The sequence below is a fragment of the Salmo salar genome, chromosome ssa09 (assembly GCF_905237065.1).
Source record: "Salmo salar chromosome ssa09, Ssal_v3.1, whole genome shotgun sequence".
Taxonomy (NCBI): domain Eukaryota; kingdom Metazoa; phylum Chordata; class Actinopteri; order Salmoniformes; family Salmonidae; genus Salmo; species Salmo salar.
In genome coordinates, this window is record NC_059450.1 from 103,009,150 (window position 1) to 103,035,384 (window position 26,235).

The following is a 26,235-nucleotide window of genomic DNA, read 5'->3' on the forward strand; positions in this document are numbered from 1 at the left end:
TGAGCATGCATGAGAAACTGACCATGGAATTTCATGAGCGCAAACTAATGTATTTAAAAGAAGAGCATAATATGAAGACACAAATCCTTCATGTTTTGTTGGTTATGAATGAGGAGGAGAGAAACAGGAAGCAGCAGCAGTACCAATGTTCTTCTCAAACCAGCACCAGTTCGGGGTCCCGATATTTCCATTTGTGAATTAAAAACCTTTTTGTTACCAATCCATGGCTACTGTTTGCTTCAATCACTTGAACTATCTTTGTTGTGAGAAGTGCTGCATAGCAAAAGCATCTCTGCAGGCTAGTCCATTTCTGTCATTGTCTGCATCAACCATTGGAACATCTGGGTCATCCTCATCTTCAATGCAAGGATCTAGGCAGCATGCTGTTTGAGGTAATTGTGAAGCACTGCTGTTGCAATTATTACAATGCAGCATCATCTTGGTTAAAAGCGTAATGTGCTTCTGAGACACTGGAAATTACTCTTCCATACACCAAACATGTGCTCCAATATACCTCTGGTGCGGATATGAGCTTGGTTGTACCATTGTTGCTCAGGTCCTATTGCATGAAGATAGGGACTGAACAAGAACTTGGTCTGTGCATACCCACTGTCACCAAGTAAGATTCCATTATGTTGTCCACCTTCAAGCTGAGCATACAAAGAGGAGTTCTGCTAAATCCTTGAGTCATGAGTTGCACCTTTCCAACATGCAACAATGTTGGAGAACTGGACACACTTTTTACATTTATTGAGAACCAGTTTTTACGATTCCTGTACTCCTCAGCATCTGCTGTAGAGGGAAACTTGATAGGAATATGACATCCATCTATAACGCCAATGACTCCAGGGAAGTTCCCATATTCACAGAACTCTACCTTGTAGTTGGCTCAGTCAGCAGCATCTGGGAACTTGGTATAATTGTCTTTCAGTTCACATATAGCATTGCAGACTTTGTGGACTATTCTGCATATAGGCGGTTCACTTACACCACACAAGTCTCCTGTTTCATAATGGAAGGTTTCAGATGCCAAAAACCTCAAGGTGATCAGTACTTGCAAGGAAGGAGGGATGGGCTTTACCCTACGAGACTCAGATAAAGCTTTGGCTCAAGAATTATTATGCCAGCTGCATTTTCTTTGTACATATGGAAATGGTCACAGAAATAGATTTTAGTCCAGGTAATCCATTTTCCTCCTTTGCCAAGGTCAACATTGGGGCCAACATCCATTAATCGGAAGTTAAACCTGCCTCTAGGCCAGGTTTAATTTAAGCCTTCACTTAGATCTAGATGAACTCTAAACGTCCTTCTGGAAATCAGATTTTTTAAATGTAGACTAGGGCAAGTCTGAGACAATTTTAAACCATGTCTGAGAAATGGCATTTCAGTTAGTCCAGTTTAAAAGTGCAATTTGGTCTAGGATTAAGCTTCATCTGTGTCTGCGAAACCGGCCCTAGAAGGGTTAATAAAATGACATACATTCGGAACCTTAAACAACTAAACACAACTACAACCGAAAAAAACTTCTAGGTCCTTTTTTTTACTTACATTGCTCAAAACCACTTTTTTTTTTATAACTAGGCGAAACATGGTCAGACTGGGCAGTTTTTTTGCTAGGAGCTCGTCCTCCGCATTAGGAACGTGCTGACTTCACCATGTCATTCTATCTTCTATGTTATCTGAGAAAATGGGTGTCTTACTTTGTCCCCTACGCTTTGGGATATCAATGTACCGGAAGCTTTTCAGCTTTTTCTTCAAACAAAACGAGTGGAAAATGCAAACTTCCGCCGATTAAAATTACTTTAAGGTATACTGATCTAAAACATTCCAATAAAAGCAATTTTATTCTGCTCTGTGATGTGCATTCAAGGCAGCGAGTAGAGTCTTTGCAAAACAGACTGAATTGTGTGTTTTGGAGCGATAAAGCTGCCTGCGTAATAAGTTAATTTTCACCATAAGGAGTCAGGCAGTTGTTAGTTATTTGTTTTCTTGCTCCATTAAATGTATGCATTATTTATGAACTAAAATATCCAGAGATCCCTGTTCAAACGTTAATGGGATGTTAAGATATGAAGGCTGCCGAATCCATTTCCCAATTATTTCCTTGTCTATGGAAGACTGCCTTCTGAACTTCTTCCAGTCGGGAGTGAAGTAGACTGGGACTGGCACACGACAAGTCTGTAATCTGTGTAGGGAGTGGAACAGCAAGACGACTTCCAGCCACACCAGCGTTCAACCGTCCCACATCACGGCCTTGGTGACACGCCCTGGCGCCATTCAAGTGGCCTTAAGTTACAATTTAAATGCATGGAACTTATCCTTTGAGAAGAGCCCCTCTTATACATCATGGTGATAGACTTTTTACACAAGGCCTAAAATGGAAATAAAAACCATTCTGTCTCTAATTTCTGACTACTCACAATATTATTTTGTCCTCATATACACTAAACATCTTTTTAACAGGAAAAGAGGTTAACATTTGCTATGTTTTCTGAAAATGTTTTCATTATCCACACATAAATCCTATTTCTTAATTTTCTATTATTTATGAATTTATGTTCTGAGCCAAGGGCCAGCACATTATGGTAGCATGCGTCAAGGTAACAGAAGGCACAGTAAGACTTAGTGATAAAAGTAATGATGCATTAGTATGACCACAACATATAAACCTAAACTTACATTAAGCAAATAGGATGTAGAACGGATCCATTAGTGAGTTAGAGTGTATCAGTGCATGCAGAATATGTTCAGCACGTTTAGACAACACAAAACTTTACAATACAATATATAGACAAAGTAAGGTCATATCAACACCATTATGTGCAAACTTCACAGCTAATGTATCAGACTATCTGATTGTGACCTGGATATTCTAGCTATGGACTGAGAGAGGCACACAGACAGACAGTATATCCAAGCAGTGATCTTACCTAGGGCTGTACAATTAATTGAATTCACATAGAAATTGCAATATTGACATGTGCAATATCCAAATCGCAAGAGATTCATTTAGCATGCTATATTTTGACAATCTCATATCGCACGCAATGTTTTAAAACGCTGCGTGTAATGTCAGTTTTATAGTTTACTCCGTTTTTTCTCCTCTTGTGGCTGCATCCCACACATACCAAGCCCCGTCCCATCACTCAAACCCTGCAGTTACCTCTCACTGTTAGATCGACTATAAGTTTGCATGCTGTTCAGTTCGATCAATTGCAGTCAACAGATTGTTCCAAATAAGAACGATGCTGCTTTAACTTTTAGCGTTTTAATATAAATCATTCTATTTCTATTATTTCAACTGTCCAACCATATGTTTTGATCTAAATCGCAAGTCAAATCACAACTGCAATATTTGATAAAAAAAATCACAATTCTATTTTTTTCCCATATCGTGCAGCCCTACTCTTACCTAAGAGTGAAGCTCTCCACAGCAGATACACTGGACAGGAACACATAGAAGGTGGCCATGTCGGTGGTCCTCAGTGGTTTGGAGGAGGTCTGGACCACCACGGCTCCCCTAACCTCAGACGCAGGAACGTAGGGTTTCCAGGTGGTGCCTTTAGGATGTTGACACTCCCTACCCTCCTCATGGGTATACCAGACCCCACTGGGCCGCCCCCCCCCCCACATGCTGCAGGCTGTCCTGTGGTACACACTGGCCTGTCCAGTCCCGTCGGCTCTGGAAGTAGATCTCCACGGGAATCCCCTGCACCTCTCCCTGTCTATCCCTGCTGTCGGAGCTGGAGGAGCAGCTGGCGGGGCTGAACCAGGCCGGGTCGGGCTTCAACTGGGCAACACAGAACCCCCCTGGGGACAGCAGGCATGCCCCCCGCACCTCCTGCGTCTCACAGAAGGCGTACACCGTCACACAGTGGGCCCCCTCCTCCATTCCCTTCCTCCCACCACTACCCACCTCCACCCCTCCCCAGCCCTGCCCCTCCAGCGTCACTTCCACTGGCCATACTGGGCATGTGAAAGAGGATCCTGATAATTGGGGCAGAGGAGAGGACCTGGCGGGCCAGGATGACAGGGAGGATCCTGCGACGGCCAAGGAGCAGCTCTGGGCCGATGGGTCTCTCCACAGACAGGAAGCCGAAGGTGACATTGACGGCCGGCTGCAGGAGGCCCGCCCTGGGGTTGGTAATGAGGAAGGCCTGCCTCTGGGCTTGCAGGCTGGAGTTCCCCAGAAGCTCCTGGCTGTTCTCCCTCAACAGCAGGTGGTCTGCGTTGAGGATCTGGTAGCCAACTGAGGGGTAGACAGGGAAGGGACCTTGGTTCTTGGTGTCCTTGGACAGTTCCTGGCAGTGCACACCTAGAGGGTGAGATATGAAATACAGCTGTTTGCATAGAGCAAAAAGAAAGCACATAGCAAATGTATGTCTGTTCAAAGTATATAGTAGCATTATTATAGAATGAATTTTCTGAACATTTGGTTTAAAAGTTGAATAATGGTGGATATAAGAAGCCATTCTAATGCACAGTGACCTGTGTTAATTCAGTGAATTCAGCGGAATTCTAGAAGAGATTACCAAACTTTTCAGGGAAGGTTTGCTGAAAGCCAATATTCACTGCCCTCCTGCCTCACTATACAGTCCATCATGACACAGCCACACATAATACACACACGCAGACCGACACAACACATACACACATACATACACAGTCCACACACACTCACACACTTTTACACTCATCATTTGCTGCTGCTACTCTGTTCTTATTTACTCATATTATTACCTATCCTGATGCCTAGTCACTTTACCCTGCCTTCATATACATATTTACCTAAAATACCTTGAACCTCTGCACATTGTACTGGTACTCCCTGTATATAGCTTAATTTATGTGTATTTTATTTTATTAAAATCTGCATTGTTGGGAAGGGCTCGTAAACGAGCATTTCAGAGTAAAGTCTACACCCGTTGAGTTCGGTGCATGCGGAAAATACAAATCCAGCAAATCCAGCACAATCCCTTTCATTGTAAACATCAACAAGAACAGGTTTGCAGCTTAACAGCAGAGCGCTACAATAACTAGGCAAAGTATGAAACACATTTATCTAGGAAGTATTTTTCTGCCACAACTTCATTGGTCCGTATATGTTGAATCCTGATGTAATATATAGGCTATTGTACCTGAGATAGCCCTACATTGCACAGTGGTCTTCAGAAAACTACAGGGTAACTACATTACACGGTAATTACAAAATACATGCTGTTGAAGAAGAGAATGGCAACAGTTGTTAAAATACATAACATGCAACAACTGTATAACATCTAACCTGTTGGACAATGTTGTGACAAATACATGCTCCAGCAGGAGTTTAACATCCTTAAACGCTGTGGATGTACACAATACATATCCTGCTTTCAATAATACACATACAATATGAAAGCCCATGGGATACACAGCCTTATTATACACTGAGTGTACAAAACATTAGGAACACTTTCTCTTTCCATGACATAGACTGGCCAGGTGAATGCTATGATCCCTAATTGATGTCAAATCCACATCAATCAGTGTAGGTGAAGGGGAGAAAACAGGTTAAAGAAGGACTTTTGTTAAGACAATTGAGACATGGATTGTGTACAGGCAATCTAAGACAAGCTTGGGAAGGGCTTAATGCAATGATGGGAAGAGAGAGTAAAAGAAAGAACAATACAATTTCTGACTGTAAACGACCTTAACTGCTGTTATGGAAGATTTGACACTGTCGATTTTAAAGACGAATGTGAACAAATTTGTGACCGCATCCCCAAATCCGTACCAGGCGGTGATACAGCCCGACAGGATACTCTCTATTGTGCATCTGTAAAAGTTTGTGAGTGTTTTAGGTGACAAGCCACATTTTTTCAGCCTCCTGAGGTTGAAGTCAAGCGCTGTCTGTGTGGGTGGACCATTTCAGTTTGTCCATGATGTGTACGCCGAGGAATGTAAAGCTTTCCACCTTCTCCACTACTGTCCACGATCATCTCCTTTGATATGTTGACGTTGAGTGAGAGGTTATTTTCCTGACATCACACTCCGAGGGCTCTCACCTCCACCCTGTAGGCCATCTCGTCATTGTTGGTAATCAAGCCTACCATTGTAGTGTTGTCTGCAAACTTGATGATTGAGTTGGAGGGGTGCACGGCCACGCAGTCATGGGTGAACAGGGAGTACAGGAGAGGGCTGAGAACGCACCCTTGTGGGGCCGCAGTGTTGAGGATCAGCGGGTTGGAGATGCTTCCTACCCTCACCACTTGGGGCGGCCCGTCAGAAAGTCCAGGACCCAGTTGCACAGGGGCGGGGTCGAGACTAGGGTCTCGAGCTTAATAACGAGTTTGGAGGGTACTATGGTGTTAAATGCTGAGCTGTAGTCAATGAACGGCATTCTTACATAGGTATTCCTCTTCTCCAGATGGGATAGGGTAGTGTGCGGTGTGATGGCGATTGCGTCGTCTGTGGACCTATTGGGGCGGTAAGCAAATTGGAGTGGGTCTAGGGTATCAGGTAGAGTGGAGGTAATATGATCCTTGACTAGTCTTTCAAAGCACTTCATGATGACAGAAGTGAGTGTTACGGGCGAAATGGTCTATGACTCTGTCATACAGTACATGCTTTAATTTTTTGTTGTCCTATGCTACCTGGCTAAAATGCTTGCTCGCTAGCCTAACTTCCTTTCATGGGCAACGTTAGCTATTTAATATTAGCCTACTACATATAGTTACATATTGAACTTCCATCCTCTCAGTCCATTGGCCAGTACGGAGAATTAAGTAAAACCACAAGTCCAAATCCATATCTCCATCCATGGCTAATTTAGGAAAGGGACAATTTTAGCTAGCTAGCCACCAGAGGACAACAACATAACAAGATGCAACAATTCAAGTTGTTTCTATCAATTACTTATTTATCTGTGATAGGAGTGAAGCCAAATCCAAACTGGCTTCCCTTGATACTTTTTTTTTGGTGCGCCAGGAGCATTCACAGTTGAGTTCACTCAGCTTAGCTCAACCCTGATTGGCTATTATTTTATTCATGTTTTTTGGGGGGGGAGGCCAAATGCTCTCTGGCTTCCCTTGCATTCAATGCTACGTGCGGCAACAATGTCATACTCTTTATGAAAATTATGAAAACACAGATAGACGAAAGATAAATTATTTTATGTTTAAAAAAATTGTATTGGTCAATTTTATCTATCCAGTGTAGTTGGGGCAGCGGTCAGTTGTGAGTGAATGTATCAATGTCCTCTATGTTTTTACTGTATGCAGTATGATGGACTGGTTTAAATGTGTGTGATGTGAGAATGTATGTGATCCTTTTAATGTAAGGTGGCCATCCTGGATGGACAATAATGTTTTATTCTATTCTATTCTATTCTGTTCTGTTCAATTATATTGTGTGTGAATGCCATTCAGAGGCTGAATGGGCAAGACAAAATATTTAAGTGCTTTTGAACACGGTATGGTAGAAGGTGCCAAGTGCACAGGTTTGTGTCAAGAACTGCAACGGTGATGGGTTTTTCACACTCAAAAGTTTCCTGTGTGCATAAAGAATGATCCACCACCCAAAGGACATCCAGCCAACTTGACAAAACTGTGGGAAGCATTGTAGTCAACATTGGCCAGCATCCTTGTGGTGTCACAGGCGTCGTAAGGATTGGACCAAGGCGCAGCGGGTAAAGTGCTGATCTTCTTAATTTATTAGAAATAACACTTAAACAAAAGAAACAAACAACGAAACAGTCCCATAAGGTGTGACTATACAGAAAATAACCACCCACAAAACACAAGTGAAACAAACCTCAACTAAATATGGCCTCCAATTAGAGACAACGACAACCGGCTGTCTCTAATTGGAGGTCCTACCAAAAACCCAACATAGAAATAGAAAACTAGATTTAAACATAGAAATAGAAAACATAGAACCCAAACCAAAAACACCAAAACACACAAAACAAACACCCCCTGCCACGCCCTGACCAAACTACAATGACAAATAACCCCTTTTACTGGTCAGGACATGACGTGTGGAATGCTTTTGACACTTTATAGAATCCATGCCCCAATAAAATGAGGCTGTTCTGAGGGCAAAAGAAGGCAATATTAGGAAGGTATTCCTAATGTTTTGTATACTCAGTGTTTATCTCAATAGAAACCCTCCCACCTCTGCAATGCCAGAAGATACTGTAGCTATCTCTTCATGTATCTGAGAAAACGAGCGACCAGCACTGTGAGGCTCTGTTGGATGACTGTCTGTCCATACAAGAAACAATGTGTCAGAACTCTGGTATGCAGCAGCAGCTGGCAGACACTTAACCTTTCTTTCGCTGACAGACCCACCAGCTTCCTCTTCCTAAGCCTACACGGCCGCCATCGTTAATGTGCAACGGCGGAAATTGAAGGTTGATCTGGACATGCCGTGCATCTTTGAAGTAATTTGTCAAAAGGCGTTCCGCAAGTCAAGCCTCAAACACCTGAACGTGTTGTTCTGTTCTCAATGAGATGGCTTTAGACAACAAGAACATAATGATACAGTTCCACAGGGAGGCCAAACACCCTCATGTACCACTGATCGCACTGATCAGCCATGCAGAATATTAATGACAAACCATTAGCATTTCGTTAGAAGGGAGTAAGCAATTGCTAGCCAATTAGTATTGGGGAAATGGAAGGGTAGTGCTGCCCTTCATGGCTCAACCTATGTGACCTTTCTCTCACAGAGAGGGTCAAATAAAATCACATATTCATTTCCAAGGATAAAGCGGGTTTGTGGAGGGTCAAAATGTGAAATTGTGCACAAAGCAAATATTAATGCTTCTTGACTTTCTAATCTCTCTACAGGCTACACCTGCACAAGTAGATGGATGAGAAGGCACAGTCACTCAGACACAGACACACACCAAACAGCAGTCTGAAATGGTTATCAACAGAAGACAGACAGCTTGGCCTCATCTTCTATAATGCAGGACAGGTTATCTCCAAACAAACACAGTGGCTGTTTCCTGACATCCAGCCTCTTTCTCTGATGATGATTTCCACGCTTGCATCACATCATCTGGCCAAACTGCCCCCAAAACACACACGTCTAATGAACAAATCATGCCTGCAACTGCCCCCACCACATGTGACTGTACTTGCACCACCCCATATTTGCTGGACTGCTTGGTGAAAGAGTGGTACTGTCCACACAAGGGGGTTCAAGTACACTGATTACAATCTGCTAAATTACTCAAATGTAAATGTAAATGCTAAGGTTTTAGTGTAGGATCTTAATTTGAACCAGTTTGCTACAGCAGGAAAAGAATCCTACAGCAACAGGAAATGTTCATTATTATGTGAATTATAATTAATGGACATTTTTTGTAGGGTTGGTACATTTTTCGTAAGGGAAAATCAAGTCGGAAATTTCACAGTGGAAATTACAAACTTCTGAAGCCTTTTTAAACAACAAATACACTAAAAGTCTTCCATTTCCTGCATTGCAGGAAAGTTGTCCTGCAACAGGGGGATCAAATGAAGATCCTACATCTGTATGCACAACATTAATCTATTACCTGATGTTACCTGAGAGGTTTCTGTTGACCCATCATTCCTCAGGTGATTTTCATTAGTACAAATATCACAGAGGGTATACAGTAGTTGTCATATTTTTAGGGAGATCTCAAATGTATAACGCTCATGAAAACTAAAGATTACAAGTTTACTAGACTCTTTAACTCTGTAATGCATGGGAAAATATGAATGAATGAATAAACAGTAGTCATGCCAGAATACTTTCGAGCAAACATAGGCCTATGGAATCTTAAAGCATTAACTCATTATATCATGCATGCTCTTTTCGGATCATCACAAGGTGAAAAGCATGTTTTTTTTTGTTTAGATATATTTTTTTATGTAGTATGTAAATAGGAAAGGCCATGTATTCAATAAATGAATGCCTCTAGTCTACATCAATGTATGGGCCTACTGTAATAAAATAAGCTATTCCTTTAAATGTGTTTCCAACTGTCAAGCTGTATTTTTTATCTGTTGATCAATTGGGAGAATCAAAATAAGTTACAATGGACAAAATGAAAAAAGTATTGACCTCAAACCATTTCATTATCACCATCTATCACAGCAAAGTGGATCCTTACCTGTTAGAAGTTTGAAAACTAATACTGGGACAATTGGCAACATCCAAAAGAGAGGCAAATATAGCATCTTGGCAAGTTGGACAGTCCTGATTATCTACAGGAGCGCTCTAACAACGTACCAAGAGAACAGCTCTCTTGGTTCTGCTCTCAATTGACACACATCTATGGTAATTTACATTTTTTCAGTCCCCAACAAAGTAAAGAGCTGTAATGAAAATATATAACTCTATGTTAATAACAGATGCAACGGTAGATTCCTGTTCCAAGTAATAACTGAAGTGTTGTTTAGGTCCACCAGTTTGGGTATCCACATTACGCTACTTTCTACACCTTGCCTCCGTCTATTTTTTCTGCGTAAAATTGACTTTCGCTTGTGGATCGCCAAATTGTAGAACAAAGGTCCAAGTTGTGGTATTCTTTTACATTCACCGTTTATTGTGAACTCAACTAATAGCAAACTTCACTGAGTAGACTGCGGATATGTTATATCCTGTCCTGGCCTGCATATAGAATGAGTAAAAATCAGGCTGAGCGCTGTGCCCATATTTCGTCAGATTAACGACTCTCGTGCGTAATCGCCGTGGGGGAAAGGGCTGCGAGGAAATTAAACGCACGAGAGGTCAATGGGATCTAATGATTTCTCCATCCACGATTTATTAAAGGCTGTCCCATTTGGAATATGTTGCGCTACTAGTATATAGGCTACAATTCACAAAAGACCAATAAATACTTTGTAGGCCTACATGTCTATATATTTTATTTGACGTAATAACTATGCTATTTTTAATCTATTGTTATTTTGTACTTGTTTTTGTAGCCATTTGACAGTGGTGTAGTGGGGGCTATATAAAGGTAGACGCCGTATACCCACCTTTTCAGTGGGCATTGCGTATACACTCTTAGAAAAAAGGTTTCCAAAAGGGTTCTTAGCAGATGGATAGATAGGGTTCTACCAAGAACCATTTTCACCCGAAGACCCCTTTTTGGAAGATGAGGGTTCTTTGTAGGGCAAAGGGTTCTACCTAGAACCTTTTTCATTCTAAGAACCGTTTTTGGAAGAAAGTGTTCTTTGATGATTGTTTGGAAGGCAAAGGACATTCTAAAGAGAACCGTTCTGAATCTGAATAAGATGTATTTTTTTCTCATTTTTTAAAATAGTGCCTTGACCATTCGTGTTTACCTCAGTGTTTAAACTTAATCATTTAACATTTTAAAAAGATTGATGTGAGAATGTTTTAAACTGTACCTATATGAGAATATTTGTACCCAGCAAACTGTGTTACCTAGTGTTGATTTTTCAGTGTAACTTTCAGTGTAAAAAATAGGTAAATTAACACTCAGTGGTGTAAAAGTGTCATAAGCGAGTGAGTGGTGAGTGGTGAGTGGACCAAAACGCAGCGGTGAGTGGACCAAAACGCAGCGGTATATGTATGCTCATCTTCTTTTATTGAAGAAAACAAAAACAAAAACACTTATACTTATACTAAACAAACAACAAAAACAGTCCTGTAATGTACACTGACAATACATGGAAACAACTACCCACAAAACCCATGGAAAAACACCCCTACTAAATAGGACCTTCAATTAGAAGCTTCGAGGAACAGCTGCCTCCAATTGAAGGTCAACCCAAGAAACTTAAACATAGAAATAGACACACTAGAACAAACATATACATATACTAACATAGAACATAAACCAAAAACCCCGAAACACATAAAACAAACACCCCCTGCCACGCTCTGACCAAACTACAATAACAAATAACCCCCTTTACTGGTCAGGACGTGACAAAAAGAACCCCGGCCAGTGCTGGTGAATAGAGGTAAGTGTGATTGTGTCATCTTTACTCTATGTAGAGTAGAACCCTCACAACCACACCCATCATTATCATATTTCCCAGAATGCTCTATAGCAGGTTGATTTTTAGAATTGATTGTTTCAATATCTGTGTTTGATTGCACTGATGCTAAACAAAGATAAATAACATCAATTTTTCTCAACTAATTGAATGTGTTAGTAGTTGGATTTATTGCACCCATAACAGAGATAGTTGTTCCAGTTTACATGGTTTAGGTATTCTCAATCATCTATCATTCCTATTCTGGCAGTCCTTTTAAATTAAGGTTGTAGGTGATTAAAAAAATTATATTTTGGGATATCCTACCTCTGTCTGGATTCCAATAGGAATTACACATTTCTTTAAACACCAACATTATCTGACTTACAGGCCTAATGTGGCTTGTAAACCAGGTGTTAGGGTATAACTCTCAAAGAAAGGCCTTAGGATATACACTGAGTGGCTAGTTTATTAGGTATACCACCCATTCACGAAAAAGGTTCAGTACTACAGACAGTGAGTCAACTGGCTGTGGCTTGCTATATAAAGCAGGCAGACAGTAGTGATGTTGATACCGGAGCTCCAAGGCATGCGTCAAAATCGCTAGGCAGCTAACTTCAAAGCAGTGTGCCGTTGCGTATTTCACTTAATCAGAAGTACGTCAACAATGACGTCCGAAGCTTCTTTTGATCACATGCTTTTTCAAACATTGACCGCTACTTGGCACTGTACTTAAAATATAGTTAGGATTTTGTATAAAACTTTCATCTGACCGGTAGCATAGCAGCAAGAGGAGGGCATTATGGAACATTCAGGGATGTGAAGGTATGAGGTCATATCCCTTTGAAGGCACACTCATTTGAAAATTGTTCTTTCTGCACTGTTGTTCAAATGATTTGTTTGATATAGTATACGCTTCTATCTTAAGCATCCTAAATAATGCCATTGATTCAGTTTTTGAAAAATAGTAAACTTGAAGGCAAAAGGACTGTTTTGATTCTTCGGGCTAGGGGGCAGTATTCGGAAGTTTGGATGAATGAGGTGCCCAAAGTAAACTACCTGTTTCTCAGGCCCAGAAGCTAGGATGTGCATATAATTGGTAGTATTGGATAGAACACACTCCAAAGTTTCCAAACCTGTTAAAACAATGTCTGTGAGTATAACAGAACTGATATAGTAGGTGAAAACCTGAGGAGAATCCATACGGGAATTTTTTGTTGTTGGGCTCACCACTAATTATAATGGCTGTCTATGGGAATATCTCCCAGATTGCAGTTCCTAGGGCTTCCAGTAGATGTCAACAGTCTTTAGAAAGAGTTTCAGGCTTGTCTTTTGAAAAATGAGTTAGAATTTGTAAGTGGCTCCCATTTTGGCTGTAGTGTTTGTAGCGCGCTCCGGTGAGGGCGCACACTTCGTTATTTATCTCCAGTAATGAACATACTATTCTCCGTCTTAAATTTTATAGTTTATTTACATATTAGGGTACCTGAGGATTGATTAGAAACGTTGTTTGACTTGTTTGGACGAAGTTTATTGGTAACTTTCGGGATTCATTTGTATGCATTTTGAACAAGGGAAACTGGTGGATTACTGAGTCAAGCGTGCCAACTAAACTGACCTTTTTGGGATATAAAGGACTTTATTGAACAAAAGGACCATTTGTTATGTAGCTGGGACCCTTGTGATTGCAACCAAATGAAGATCTTCAAAGGTAAGTGATTTATTTTATCGCTATTTCTGACTTTCGTGACACCTCTGGTTGGTTGGAAAAGAAAAGTAATGCTTTTGTGTGCGGGGCGCTGTCCTCAGATAATCGCATGGTGTGCTTTTGCCGTAAAGCCTTTTTGAAATCTGACAAAGCGGCTGGATTAACAAGAAGTTAAGCTTTTAAACGATGTAAGACACTTGTATTTTCATGAATGTTTAATATTACGAATTTTGTATTTTGAATTCGCGCTCTGCAATTTCACCAGATGTTGTCGAGGCCAGGCGCTAGCGGTACGCCTATCCCAAAGTGGCTAGCACAGACTGGAATATGTTCAGGGATTCATCCAATGGCATTGAGGAATACACCACCTCAGTCATCGGCTTCATCAATAAGTGCATCGATGACGTCGTCCCCAGAGTGACTGTACGTACATATCCCAACCAGAAGCCATGGATTACAGGCAACATCCGCATTGAGCTAAAGGCTAGAGCTGCCGCTTTCAAGGAGTGGGAGACTAATCCGGACGCTTATAAGAAATCCCGCTATGTCCTCAGACGAACCATCAAACAAGCAAATCGTCAATACCGGATTAACATTAAATCCTACTACACCGGCTCTGACGCTTGTTGGATGTGGCAGGGCTTGAAAACTATTACGGATGACAAAGGGAAACCCAGACGCGAGCTGCCCAGTGTCGTGTCTTTGGCATCATTAAAGTGAAGACTGTTATTTTATCAAATCAATTCTCTGTAATTATTATTATGTGATTAAACTCATCATGTAAATGTAATTAACTAGGAAGTCAGGGCACAAAGGAAAATCTTCAGATTACAAAGTTATAATTTTCCTAATATAACTCTAAAGATATTTTTAATCAATTAGTCTTCTAATTAATAAATTATACTTTACGTCACGTTAGTCTCATTCCAAACGTCGTAAGTTGTTGGTTATCTGCACGAACCCAGCCTTTACTATGAATCATCCATACACCAATTGTCTTAATCATTTATTTACTAACTAACTAAATAATCACAGAAATGCATAAACATACAAACAGTAGATATGGTTACAAGGAAATAATAGGGAGGTTACCTAGTGGACAAAGATATGACGGCTTGGTGGACAAAGGGAAGTGGGTGTGGACTGAAAAGGCGGGAAAGAACAGGAGTCACTACACTGTTGATAATTATATCCATTGAAATGCTAACCCTTTGCACATGAACGCTCACTCGTTCGGGAATAATTGCAATCAATATATATTTACGCGCAGTGTGTCGTCGTGATCTCAGAATCATCAGTCCTTCTGTTGGAGAGTTCTTCCGAGTCTCTCTCTCTCTCTGTTTCCCTGAAGATCAAGTCTTTCGTGTTTAAAATGGATAATTCAGAGTACCATTCAGAAATGTTCTCATAGAATAGATGTTTCGGCGGTTGTCGGTCTTCGCATCCCAGGTTGACATAATTTCTAGCTGCAGACTAGTAATTAGTATCTAAGATTTCCTCTTATTCTGTAGGGATCGATAGTCTCAGAGTTTAACCATTTCCAGCTGTGTTGCCAATGCTCCACGTGGTATGGTTAGGAATTCAATAACTATTCGCAATCACGGCTCACGCTGTGGGTTTGCTTAGTCTAAACTCAAACCTTTGCCCCCTCAGCTGACCGAGGTACGCGTGGTCTGAAGAGGATTTCCTCAGGAGGGGGTTTCATTCGTAACAGTAGAAAAGGGCTGTTCCATGACGCCTGATCATGTCTGTGCTCACGGGGGCGGGCTAATGACTTGGTTAAACGTTAAAGGGAATACAATTCTCTTTCAATAAAGGTTTAACATCACCTTACATCATTTCACAAATGGTTTCATCTTTACTCATTCATTTTATACAAGAATTAGATGCAAACTTCATAATTGAGAAATCTACATATTCAGAGATATAGTTACAGTTGAAGTCGGAAGTTTACATACTTTAGCCAAATACATTTAAACTCAGTTTTTCACAATTCCTGTAATTTAGTCATTGTAAAAATTCCCTGTATTAAGTCAGTTAGGATCACCACTTTATTTTAAGAATGTGAAATGTCAGAATAATAGTAGAGAGAATGATTTATTTCCGATTTTATTTCTTTCATCACATTCCCAGTGGGTCAGAAGTTTACATACACTCAATTAGTATTTGGTAGCATTGCCTTTAAATTGTTTAACTTGGGTCAAACGTTTCAGGTAGCCTTCCACAAGCTTCCCACAATAAGTTGGGTGAATTTTGGCCTATTTGTCCTGACAGAGCTGATGTAATTGAGTCAGGTGTGTAGGCCTCCTTGCTCACACACGCTTTTTCAGTTCTGCCCACAAATTTTCTATGCGATTGAGGTCAGGGCTTTGTGATGGCCACTCCAATACCTTGACTTTGTTGTCCTTAAGCCATTTTGCCACAAATTCCCTCCAGCATCTTCACAAGGTCCTTTGCTGTTGTTCTGGGATTGATTTGCACTATTCACACCAAAGTACATTGTCCATGGACCATTCCCACAAGTGGACCTTTTGTATCAAATCCCCATTTTGGGGATTTAGGAGTTTGTCATGTGAAATCCTTTATTGTCTCTGTGTCTCTTTCTGCATGGCCAGGGGGAGAGAGTCTCCTCCAGGAATTTACGACCTGAGATAACAGAACCTGGGTGTAGGAGAGAGAGAGGGGGATGCCACGATCTATATCCAGAAAAGGCCACGTCATGACACTAGTGACGCGAGCCTACCAGATGAGCTAAATGCCTTTTATGCTCGCTTCGAGACAAGCAACACTGAAGCATGCACGAGAGCACCAGCTGTTCTGCATGACTGTGTGATAACGCTCTTGGTAGCCAATGTGAACAAAACCTTTAAACAGGTCAACATTCACAAAGCCGCTGGGCCAGACGGATTACCAGGACGTGTACTCAAAGCATGCGCGGACCAGCTGTCAAGTGTCTTCACTGACATTTTCAACCTCTCCCTGACCGAATTTGTAATACCTACGTTTCAAGCAGACCACCATAGTCCCTGTGCCCAAGGAAGCAAAGGTAACCTGCCTAAATGATTACTGCCCCGTGGCACTCACGTCGATAGCCATGAAGTGCTTTGAAAGGCTGGTCATGGCTCACATCAACAGCAACATCCTGGACACCCTAGACCCACTCCAATTCGCATACCACCCCAACAGATCCAGAGATGACACAATCTCAATCGCACTCCACACTGGCCTTTCTCACCTGGACAAAAGGAACACCTATGTGAGAATGCTGTTCATTGACTTCATTGTATCCATCAAATCTGAGTTGAGAGAATTAGTGTAAATCAAATATACCCGGTACAGTGATGTAGGCTATAGGAAATCTCATGACTTATCATTAGCTCATACAAGTTGTTAAGACAGTAAGAACCATTATATAATTTCTGAAGCCCTGTACGTTGTTGTTATCATGGCCTCCAGGCAACCTCTAGAGAAATCTGGACCATACTCTTGAGCTGCCTATATGGACTGACTGACAATAATGCAGGTTCAGTCCAGCAGTCAGTCCTTATAGGCAGCTCAAGAATATGGTCCAGAGAGTTTGTGAGGTAGCTCTGGGAGCTCTTCAGAGCCGCAGTGATGGGAGGCATTGCCCCGTGGCTAGCCCACTGTGAACAGCACAGACAAAGATGAATGGCTGGGGCCAGGCTGAGCTTCCTTCTCTCAGTGTCACAGGATGACAAATGAAAGTGGCTCTCAGAGCATGGCCACCATACACATCACTCCGCAAGAGACTGGGATGAGTTACAGGCCAAGTGGATTTTTTTGTTGTTGTCATTTAGCTGACGCTCTTATCCAGAGCAACTTACAGGAGCAATTAGGTTTATGTGCATTGCTCAAGGGCACATCAAGTTATTTTTTACCTAGTCAGCTCGGGGATTCGAACCAGCAACCTTTTGGGTACTGGCCCAACACTCTGAACCGCTAGAGTACGTGTCCTCCAACCGGTATCTGCTCTCACAGACTAATGAAGGGGAGGCCACAGTCCTGACTCTTGCTACATCCTGCAAGGTTGAAATGGTAAATGGTATTGGTCTTCTATGTGATCTCACTTTTTATTTGACTATTTCCCACCTGCGCTGACTTAGGGATATGTGCTTTTTATAGCATCACTTGTAATGACATAAACTCAGGACTCTAACACACATACGAACACACACAAACGCAAACACACGGTATATACTCAGGAGCAGGTTAATTAGGTACATTAACTGTCACCAAAATTGGAGTGGAAAAACATTGTCTGGTCCGATGAATCCCAGTTTCTATTGCGTCAAGCTGATGGCAGAGTCAGGATTTGGCGTAAGCAGCATGAGTCCATGGCCCAAACCTGCCTGGTGTCTATGTTACAGGGTGGTGGCAGGGGTGTAATGGTGTGGGGAAAGTTGTCCTGGCACATGTTAGGTCCCTCGATACCAATTGAGCAACGTTTAAATGCCCTGAAGAATTCAATGTGTTCTGAAGGCAAAGGGGAGTCTGACCGGGTACCAGATGGGTATACCTAATAAACTGGCGACTGACTATGTTGGTAAAGCTTCTTTAAACAGGAACACATTCTCAAGACAAAAGTAAGCAGTCAAAATAACTGAGGGATTTAAACACATCTACCCGATCTGTATAATCTTTATCGTTTGTAGTGATCTCTGCTGTCTGTTGAGGGGTCAGCACTATTAGGACCTGTGAAATATAATTATCTGAAAAGGCCACCCGAAGATGGATGCTTGGATGGAGAGGTCAGTCGTTGAGAATTTTAAACATCCGATGGCCCCAGGGCCCTAGGGAGCGTTACAGCTCACTCAGGATCTGGAGAAGGCGGCGGGGTGGGACCAGGATGCTGTGATGTATGAGTGTAATCTCCACTCTCTCACTTTTTCGTCTTCTGGTTCAGAACATACACAGGGCCCCTGTGCCAAATGTACTGAAGCATTGGCTCAATGAACCAAAGCAGTGAATCGCAGCAGTTCTTTCCACTCAATCAATAACTCTTTACTGTAACTAGCTACTGTATTGAACAATATTTGTATAAATGAAGGCTTGGAAATGTTTTTGCCATTTGGAGTCACTATGTAGAAATAATAATATTGATGCTTAGACAGTTGGCATCAGCAGTTGTCCTGATTAGGTTCGAACAGTGAGGCAGTATACACAATAAGTCTTCACTTGGCTTAGAAAAAAAAAAGCAATCATGGCCAGGGCTGTGAGGGAGCACTTGTGTTTTGCTGGGACTGAAAATAGTGCTATTGGGGATAAAGATCACTGCTGCCATCCTGAGAATGTAAAGTGTAATACAGTAGAACACAGGCTGATCCCTCCAGTTTCACTTAGCTTTTAAAGAATGCACTATGGCGGAGTAAAAAATAACACTGAAATATATAAATCAGAATATTTATCTAGAATCAGATAGTCCATCTGTAACAGAAAGCTTACAAAACCAAAATAGTTCAACTCTGTTAACACATTTCACACGTGGTATGCTCTTTATAATATGGCGAGACATACTTCAAAAAAGTAGGATTACATTTTACCAATGTGTACTAATGATTCACAAAACAATGCATAAAACTATATAAATATACAGAAATAATGAAAACTTGCCGGGGCAAACCCTCAAACTTGAACTACTTCAAACTTACTCAGAACAAAACACAACTAAACTACATCATCAATTGACATAGTGTATACAGGCTCAACACTTTACTTCAAGCTTCTATCATAAGGCCTACATTATACCGCATAATAACAACATAACAGGTGTCATAAACAGTTGTCAGCTGTCATGACTGTTTATGTCACCACTTTGTCATCATTATGAAGGCCTTAGGATAGAGGCTTGTAGTACAGCGCCACCTCTACATGCAGCGTCAGTAGGCTCTCCCAAAGTGCTTGTTGACTTTGGCCGTGGTGATGAAGACTACCAGATTGATCAGGAAGTACTGTCTCTGCTCTTCCAGCCACACAAGGTCCATCCTCACCTACAATAATAAAGAACTCATACATTACTGTTATTGTAAAGAAAAAAAATCAGATGTCCACTCACTAGTTGCTGCTCCCCATATGTGATCATTTACTTACATTAAAAGTTATGGGTGATAATGTAACATGTAAATATATACAGTACAGATACAATGTTTCCACTGACATGGTCCTTGTCAAATAAACTAACCCAACAAAAAACAAGTAGGCACAGCTCTGCTCAAAGGTAATCTATCCTCTGACGTGTGAGTCATGTGGGGTTGGTTTACCTTGCCTTCTGCATCCTGGTACTTGATCAGGAAGTGCTGACCCTCGTAGTCATTGGAGGGCTCCTTATTGTTCAGCGCCATAGACACGGGTGTGCTGACACACCAGAAGGGGTTCTGGTACTCATCCATCAGGGTCAGGCTCATCATGCAGCAGTTCTACACACACACACACACACACACACACACACACACACACACACACACACACACACACACACACACACACACACACACACACACACACACACACACACACACACACACACAGACAGACAGACATGTTTTCAAATCAAATCCATTTTTATTCGTCACATGCTTCCAAATAACAGGTGTAGCCTAACAGTGAAACGCTTACTTACGGGCCCTTTCCGACAATGCAAAGACAAAAAACAGCTGTGATGGAAACATAAAGTTTCGAAACAATTTTATAAATGCAGACAGATAATTTGTTCGTTCGACATGGTGGGTAATCTTGGGCCTACACATACTGTATCTGTGAGCTGTTGACTAGAGCGCACATGCCAAGACCAGAGTAGGCACATTGACAAAAAACTTGTCTGCACTATGTCATCACACTCATTTTTATCCACAAGTCAGTTTGGTGGAAACCCCACTGCTGGGAAAATGCACATATTTTCTTTATGCAGATTTTACAATATTCGCATGAAAATCTGTTGCCAATTGAATGGAAAGCTAGCGAGAGAGAGAAATAGAGATAAATAGACAGAGAGAGAGGGAGCGCCAAAGTCTATATGTCAGCTGTTCTGTTATTACAATGACCCCATCATGTAGCGCTGGTGGTTCCAGTAAAGTGTAACCTAAACCAGTCGGAGTCAGTGTTCCCCTACAGTACCTCCACGGTGCCCTCTAGAGCCTCACACTTCCAGGGCAGGCTGATCCTGCCAGAGAGAGGGGTGTGCTGGGACAGGCTTCCCCTGTTGATGACATTCAGCTGGATGAAACCACCATGGACCTGACCTGGACAACCACAACACACAACCAAAGTCAACTACAGACTGCGGTATCGTACAGCGGCCCAACGTGGTTCTGAAAGAGAAACCTCCTGGGTACTGGTTTCATTACTTTTGCTACAGTAGAGTTGAGAGAAGTGGCCGGCCATGATCTGGGTCACAGTGTTGTGTAGTATAATGCGGAGCGTGTAGCCATGGAGGCCGGAGTCAGGGTCTGCGTCGTCGAAAGGAGGCTTGTTCTCTGGTATGGAATAGGGGCTGGGAATGAGAGAGAGAGAGAGAGAGAGAGAGAGAGAGAGAGAAGAGAGAGAATGAATGACTGAATGATTTAGTTATTTAATTGAACATGCATGCAACATCCTTTTCTGCTGAAATATACTGCTCAAAAAAATAAAGGGAACACTTAAACAACACAATGTAACTCCAAGTCAATCACACTTCTGTGAAATCAAACTGTCCACTTAGGAAGCAACACTGATTGACAATCAATTTCACATGCTGTTGTGCAAATGGAATAGACAACAGGTGGAAATTACACATCAATGCGAGTTGTGCGAGTTGCGGCAAGAAGGTTTGCTGTGTCTGTCAGTGTAGTGTCCAGAGCATGGAGGCGATACCAGGAGACAGGCCAGTACATCAGGAGACGTGGAGGAGGCCATAGGAGGGCAACAACCCAGCAGCAGGACCGCTACCTCCACCTTTGGGCAAGGAGGAGCAGGAGGAGCACTGCCAGAGCCCTGCAAAATGACATCCAGCAGGTCACAAATGTGCATGTGTCTGCTCAAACGGTCAGAAACAGACTCCATGAGGGTGGTATGAGGGCCCGATGTCCACAGGTGGGGTTGTGCTTACAGCCCAACACCGTGCAGGACGTTTGGCATTTGCCAGAGAACACAAAGATTGGCAAATTCGCCACTGGCGCCCTGTGCTCTTCACAGATGAAAGCAGGTTCACACTGAGCACGTGACAGACGTGACAGTCTGGAGACGCCGTGGAGAACGTTCTGCTGCCTGCAACATCCTCCAGCATGACCGGTTTGGCGGTGGGTCAGTCATGGTGTGGGGTGGCATTTCTTTGGGGGGCCACACAGCCCTCCATGTGCTCGCCAGAGGTAGCCTGACTGCCATTAGGTACCGAGATGAGATCCTCAGACCCCTTGTGAGACCATATGCTGGTGCGGTTGGCCCTGGGTTCCTCCTAATGCAAGACAATGCTAGACCTCATGTGGCTGGAGTGTGTCAGCAGTTCCTGCAAGAGGAAGGCATTGATGCTATGGACTGGCCCACCCGTTCCCCAGACCTGAATAAATTGAGCACATCTGGGACATCATGTCTCGCTCCATCCACCAACGCCACGTTGCACCACAGACTGTCCAGGAGTTGGCAGATGCTTTAGTCCAGGTCTGGGAGGAGATCCCTCAGGAGACCATCCGCCACCTCATCAGGAGCATGCCCAGGCATTGTAGGGAGGTCATAGAGGCACGTGGAGGCCACACACACTACTGAGCCTCATTTTGACTTGTTTTAAGGACATTACATCAAAGTTGGATCAGCCTGTAGTGTGGTTTTCCACTTTAATTTTGTGTTTGACTCCAAATCCAGACCTCCATGGGTTGATAAATTGGATTTCCATTGATTATTTTTGTGTGATTTTGTTGTCAGCACATTCAACTATGTATAGAAAAAGTATAAGATTATTTCATTCATTCAGATCTAGGATGTGTTATTTTAGTGTTCTCTTAATTCTTTTGAGCAGTGTATAAAAAACAGAATCCAGTCAAACCAATTTGTTCAACCCTAGCCCGTTCCGGAGTCAGGGGCGCTGCATACCACATCGAGGTGCCCAAGAGACTCCTCTCCACCAGCCTGTGGTAGTGGAAGCTGGCCATCACAAAGGCAATGGACCACCGGCCCTGTGGATTGACACAGGGAAATCCCAAACATTAAACCATTTTTATCAGGAAACAAACTAACTCATCAGCACACTGTGGGTTAGCCCATCAATTTTCTAATGATGTGATTTAGATGACATACCCTCCAGACGCCAATGACGATGCTAGGCGAAAAGAGTACCAGGGTGACTAGTTGGTCTCTACCGATGACCTGGCCACTCTTAGAGATGGTGTCCCTGTCAAACTTAGCCATCAGAGACCGCCAGCCAGGCCTGAGGGGAGAAGAGGGGAGCAGGCATTTCACTCAGAGGCAAGAAGAGACAAGAGAGAAAGAGAGGCACTCACTTATTGATGTTAGGGGAGCTGAGAGCTTGTCTTTTGACACCATCTAGCTGTAAGGTAGAGAGCTGGTGGAAGGAGGGCCAGCGGCCGCTGCTCCAGCACACCGTCACGGACGAGTCAGAGAAGTAGGCACGGCTCTGCTCAAACGTCCCCTCCAACCCCCACTTGTCAGACACTGTGATCTCCCAGGTCACACGCTGGCTCCTGAGGCAGGGGAGAGGAGAACAAAATGCATTAAAGTAACTATGTAAATATAGTTGCGGACAATTTAATTGACTCTGGCCCAGTGAGTAGGTTTTGACAATATTACAGTAGCATTGGAGCCTCTGTATGTGTGCACTTTATAAATGGTATGTTTTATACATGGGCCTGAACAACAGAGGCAGTACAACTTTAGCACTAACTGCAGAAACTGTCTAACCTGAGGATTCTTTCAGTCTGACTGGGCAAGCCTGTGAAAGGGTTGATGTCTTTCAACTCCTTCCTCCACTTGGTCTCATTGAAGCCAGCCATGGTCCTGAAGTACAGTCTTCTCCAGTAGCCCTCTGGTCTCTCCTGGACCACCACCGTACTCAGCTTATCCAGCACCTGGTGGAGGAAAACACCAATAATAATAATAATAATAATAATAATAATAATACAAAAAGTACTGTGCATGCAAGCACATAACGCTCATAAAAAATGTCCCTGGTGTGATAAGTAAAAAGGAGTGTTATGAAATATGAATTGCACTGAACCTCGTCCAAACGCTTGGGCCTCCACTTCATACTGTGTCCATACTCTGCAGAATACATCTTGTGCCACATTCCACTGCAAGAAAATACTGTGGGTCAAAAATGATCATGTAAAACCAGAGGAGAGGAGAACAAAATGCATTAAAGTAACTATGTAAATATAGTTGCGGACAATTGAATTGACTCTGGCCCAGTGAGTAGGTTTTGACAATATTACAGTAGCATTGGAGCCTCTGTATGCTACTGAGGGAGGAAGAATAGCCTACAATGTGACCAGTACTTCACTCCTTACTTGCTGTGGGCCATCTCATAGAATCGCTTGTTGATGAAGCCGATGGAGAAGAGAGAGAGGGCATCCAGGTACGACAGGATCTTCAGAAGGATCTCCGGTGGCATCCTAATAAAACACCAATTAGACATGATTAAAACGTTTATTGGAATGCTTGATCTTTCCCATCTAGTGCAAACACAATCGAGTAATCAGATTGCAGGACATAGAACCAATAACATATGCAACCCTTTTATCAGTGTCAAGTGGGTTCCACAGCAACCCACTTTTACCTCTCTATGTGATTCGGAGTGCACTCAGCTGGCTTGCCAGCATGTCCAATAGACTTTGTAGGTACCCTTGGCAGTGGTACAACTGGCTGACAGGGTACAGTAGCCTTTGCCGCCTTCTTTTTCCTCTTCTTCTTTTGTGGCAGTGTTTGTGGTTCCACACTTGTAGTCGAGCATAGAGAAAGACAGAGATGCAACACAATTGTGCAGTCAACAAAAGTCAGTGGCTAGCTGAAGTTAGTCAGCTACAAACCAGCTTATTGGTGCTCAGTGCACACTATGCAACAGGAGTTGATGACATCCCACAACTCATACCTTTGAGTGCCCGGGGAAAATCCTGTCATTTTCTCGCAGAGTCTGCTATTCTCTTTGCCTGTCGGTCCTCGACCCTCTGTTGGCGGGGCATTCTTCAACAAACCCTCTCTGAAACTGCGGAAAAGTTGTCCGCGGCCAATAGCCATAGCTAGCTAGCTAGCTAGTTAGTTACCTACAACAGGAGAAGCTACAGATGCTGTCAAGTTTAAGTTGTGAGAAAGCTCTGTCTAACTAGGCACACTTTGCAAACCTGTAATGACACTATTGAAACAAACCCTCTGCCTTCAAGTCTGCAAAAGCACGCAGAATTGCCATTTCTACGTTCTCCTAACACGTGAGTGTTTGTTATTGTTGTTATCAAATTTAAATGGTCCTTTTTCACGTTTGATAAGGTCTGCAAATGGTGAAGTAAAGATCACTGCTGCCATCCAGAGGATATAAAGTGTAATAGCACGGATTGAAGGAGACCCTTTCATCTGTGGTAGCAAGGCTATGCTGCAAAATCCATATTCAGTTATGTTATTATTAGTAGTAGTTTTAGTTCATGCAATATGGCTTAGAAATCATTTATTAGTCAGGTCATTGAGATATAAAAGGGAAATCACGAACATGCCTAAAAAGTCCACTGGTCCCACTCACACAGAAGTACCCTACGCCTTGACCTCTTTCTCCCCTCTCTCTTCAGATAAAATCCTGTTACTAGTGAGGTCTGGCTGCCCGACAAGCTGCCCGCTCGACCCCATCCCCTCCTCCCTTTTCCAGACCATCTCTGGAGACCTTCTCCCATTCCTCACTTCCCTTATCAACTCATCCCTGACCACTGGCTGCGTCGCTTCTGACTTTAATATGGCCAAAGTTTCTCCCCTCCTCAAGAAACCAACACTCAAACCCTCTGATGTCAAAAACTAGAAACCGGTATCTCTTCTTTCTTTTCATTCCAAAATATACTGCTCAAAAAATAAAGGGAACACTAAAATAACACATCCTAGATCTGAATGAAAGAAATAATCTTATTAAATACTTTTTTCTTTACATAGTTGAATGTGCTGACAACAAAATCACACAAAAATAATCAATGGAAATCCAATTTATCAACCCATGGAGGTCTGGATTTGGAGTCACACTCAAAATTAAAGTGGAAAACCACACTACAGGCTGATCCAACTTTGATGTAATGTCCTTAAAACAAGTCAAAATGAGGCTCAGTAGTGTGTGTGGCCTCCACGTGCCTGTATGACCTCCCTACAATGCCTGGGCATGCTCCTCATGAAGTGGCGGATGGTCTCCTGAGGGATCTCCTCCCAGACCTGGACTAAAGCATCCGCCAACTCCTGGACAGTCTGTGGTGCAACGTGGCGTTGGTGGATGGAGCGAGACATGATGTCCCAGATGTGCTCAATTGGATTCAGGTCTGGGGAACGGGCGGGCCAGTCCATAGCATCAATGCCTTCCTCTTGCAGGAACTGCTGACA

General features: G+C 42.6%; 1 protein-coding gene across 1 annotated transcript; it reads right to left on the reverse strand.

Annotated features, from left to right (window-relative positions):
- Nucleotides 1–18,798: 18,798 nt before the first annotated feature.
- LOC106567169 (F-box only protein 15) lies at nt 18,799–25,154 on the reverse strand. Its single transcript, XM_014136172.2, has 12 exons — nt 24,764–25,154; nt 24,452–24,610; nt 24,183–24,287; nt 23,894–23,966; nt 23,578–23,744; nt 23,160–23,360; nt 22,957–23,086; nt 22,753–22,835; nt 21,036–21,181; nt 20,806–20,930; nt 19,953–20,108; nt 18,799–19,682 (listed from the first exon to the last, which is right to left on the reverse strand). The coding sequence occupies exons 1-12, from the start codon at nt 24,907–24,909 to the stop codon at nt 19,572–19,574; spliced, it is 1,602 nt and encodes a 533-aa protein (XP_013991647.1). The 5' UTR covers nt 24,910–25,154; the 3' UTR covers nt 18,799–19,571.
- Between the last annotated feature and the right edge of the window lie 1,081 nt (nt 25,155–26,235).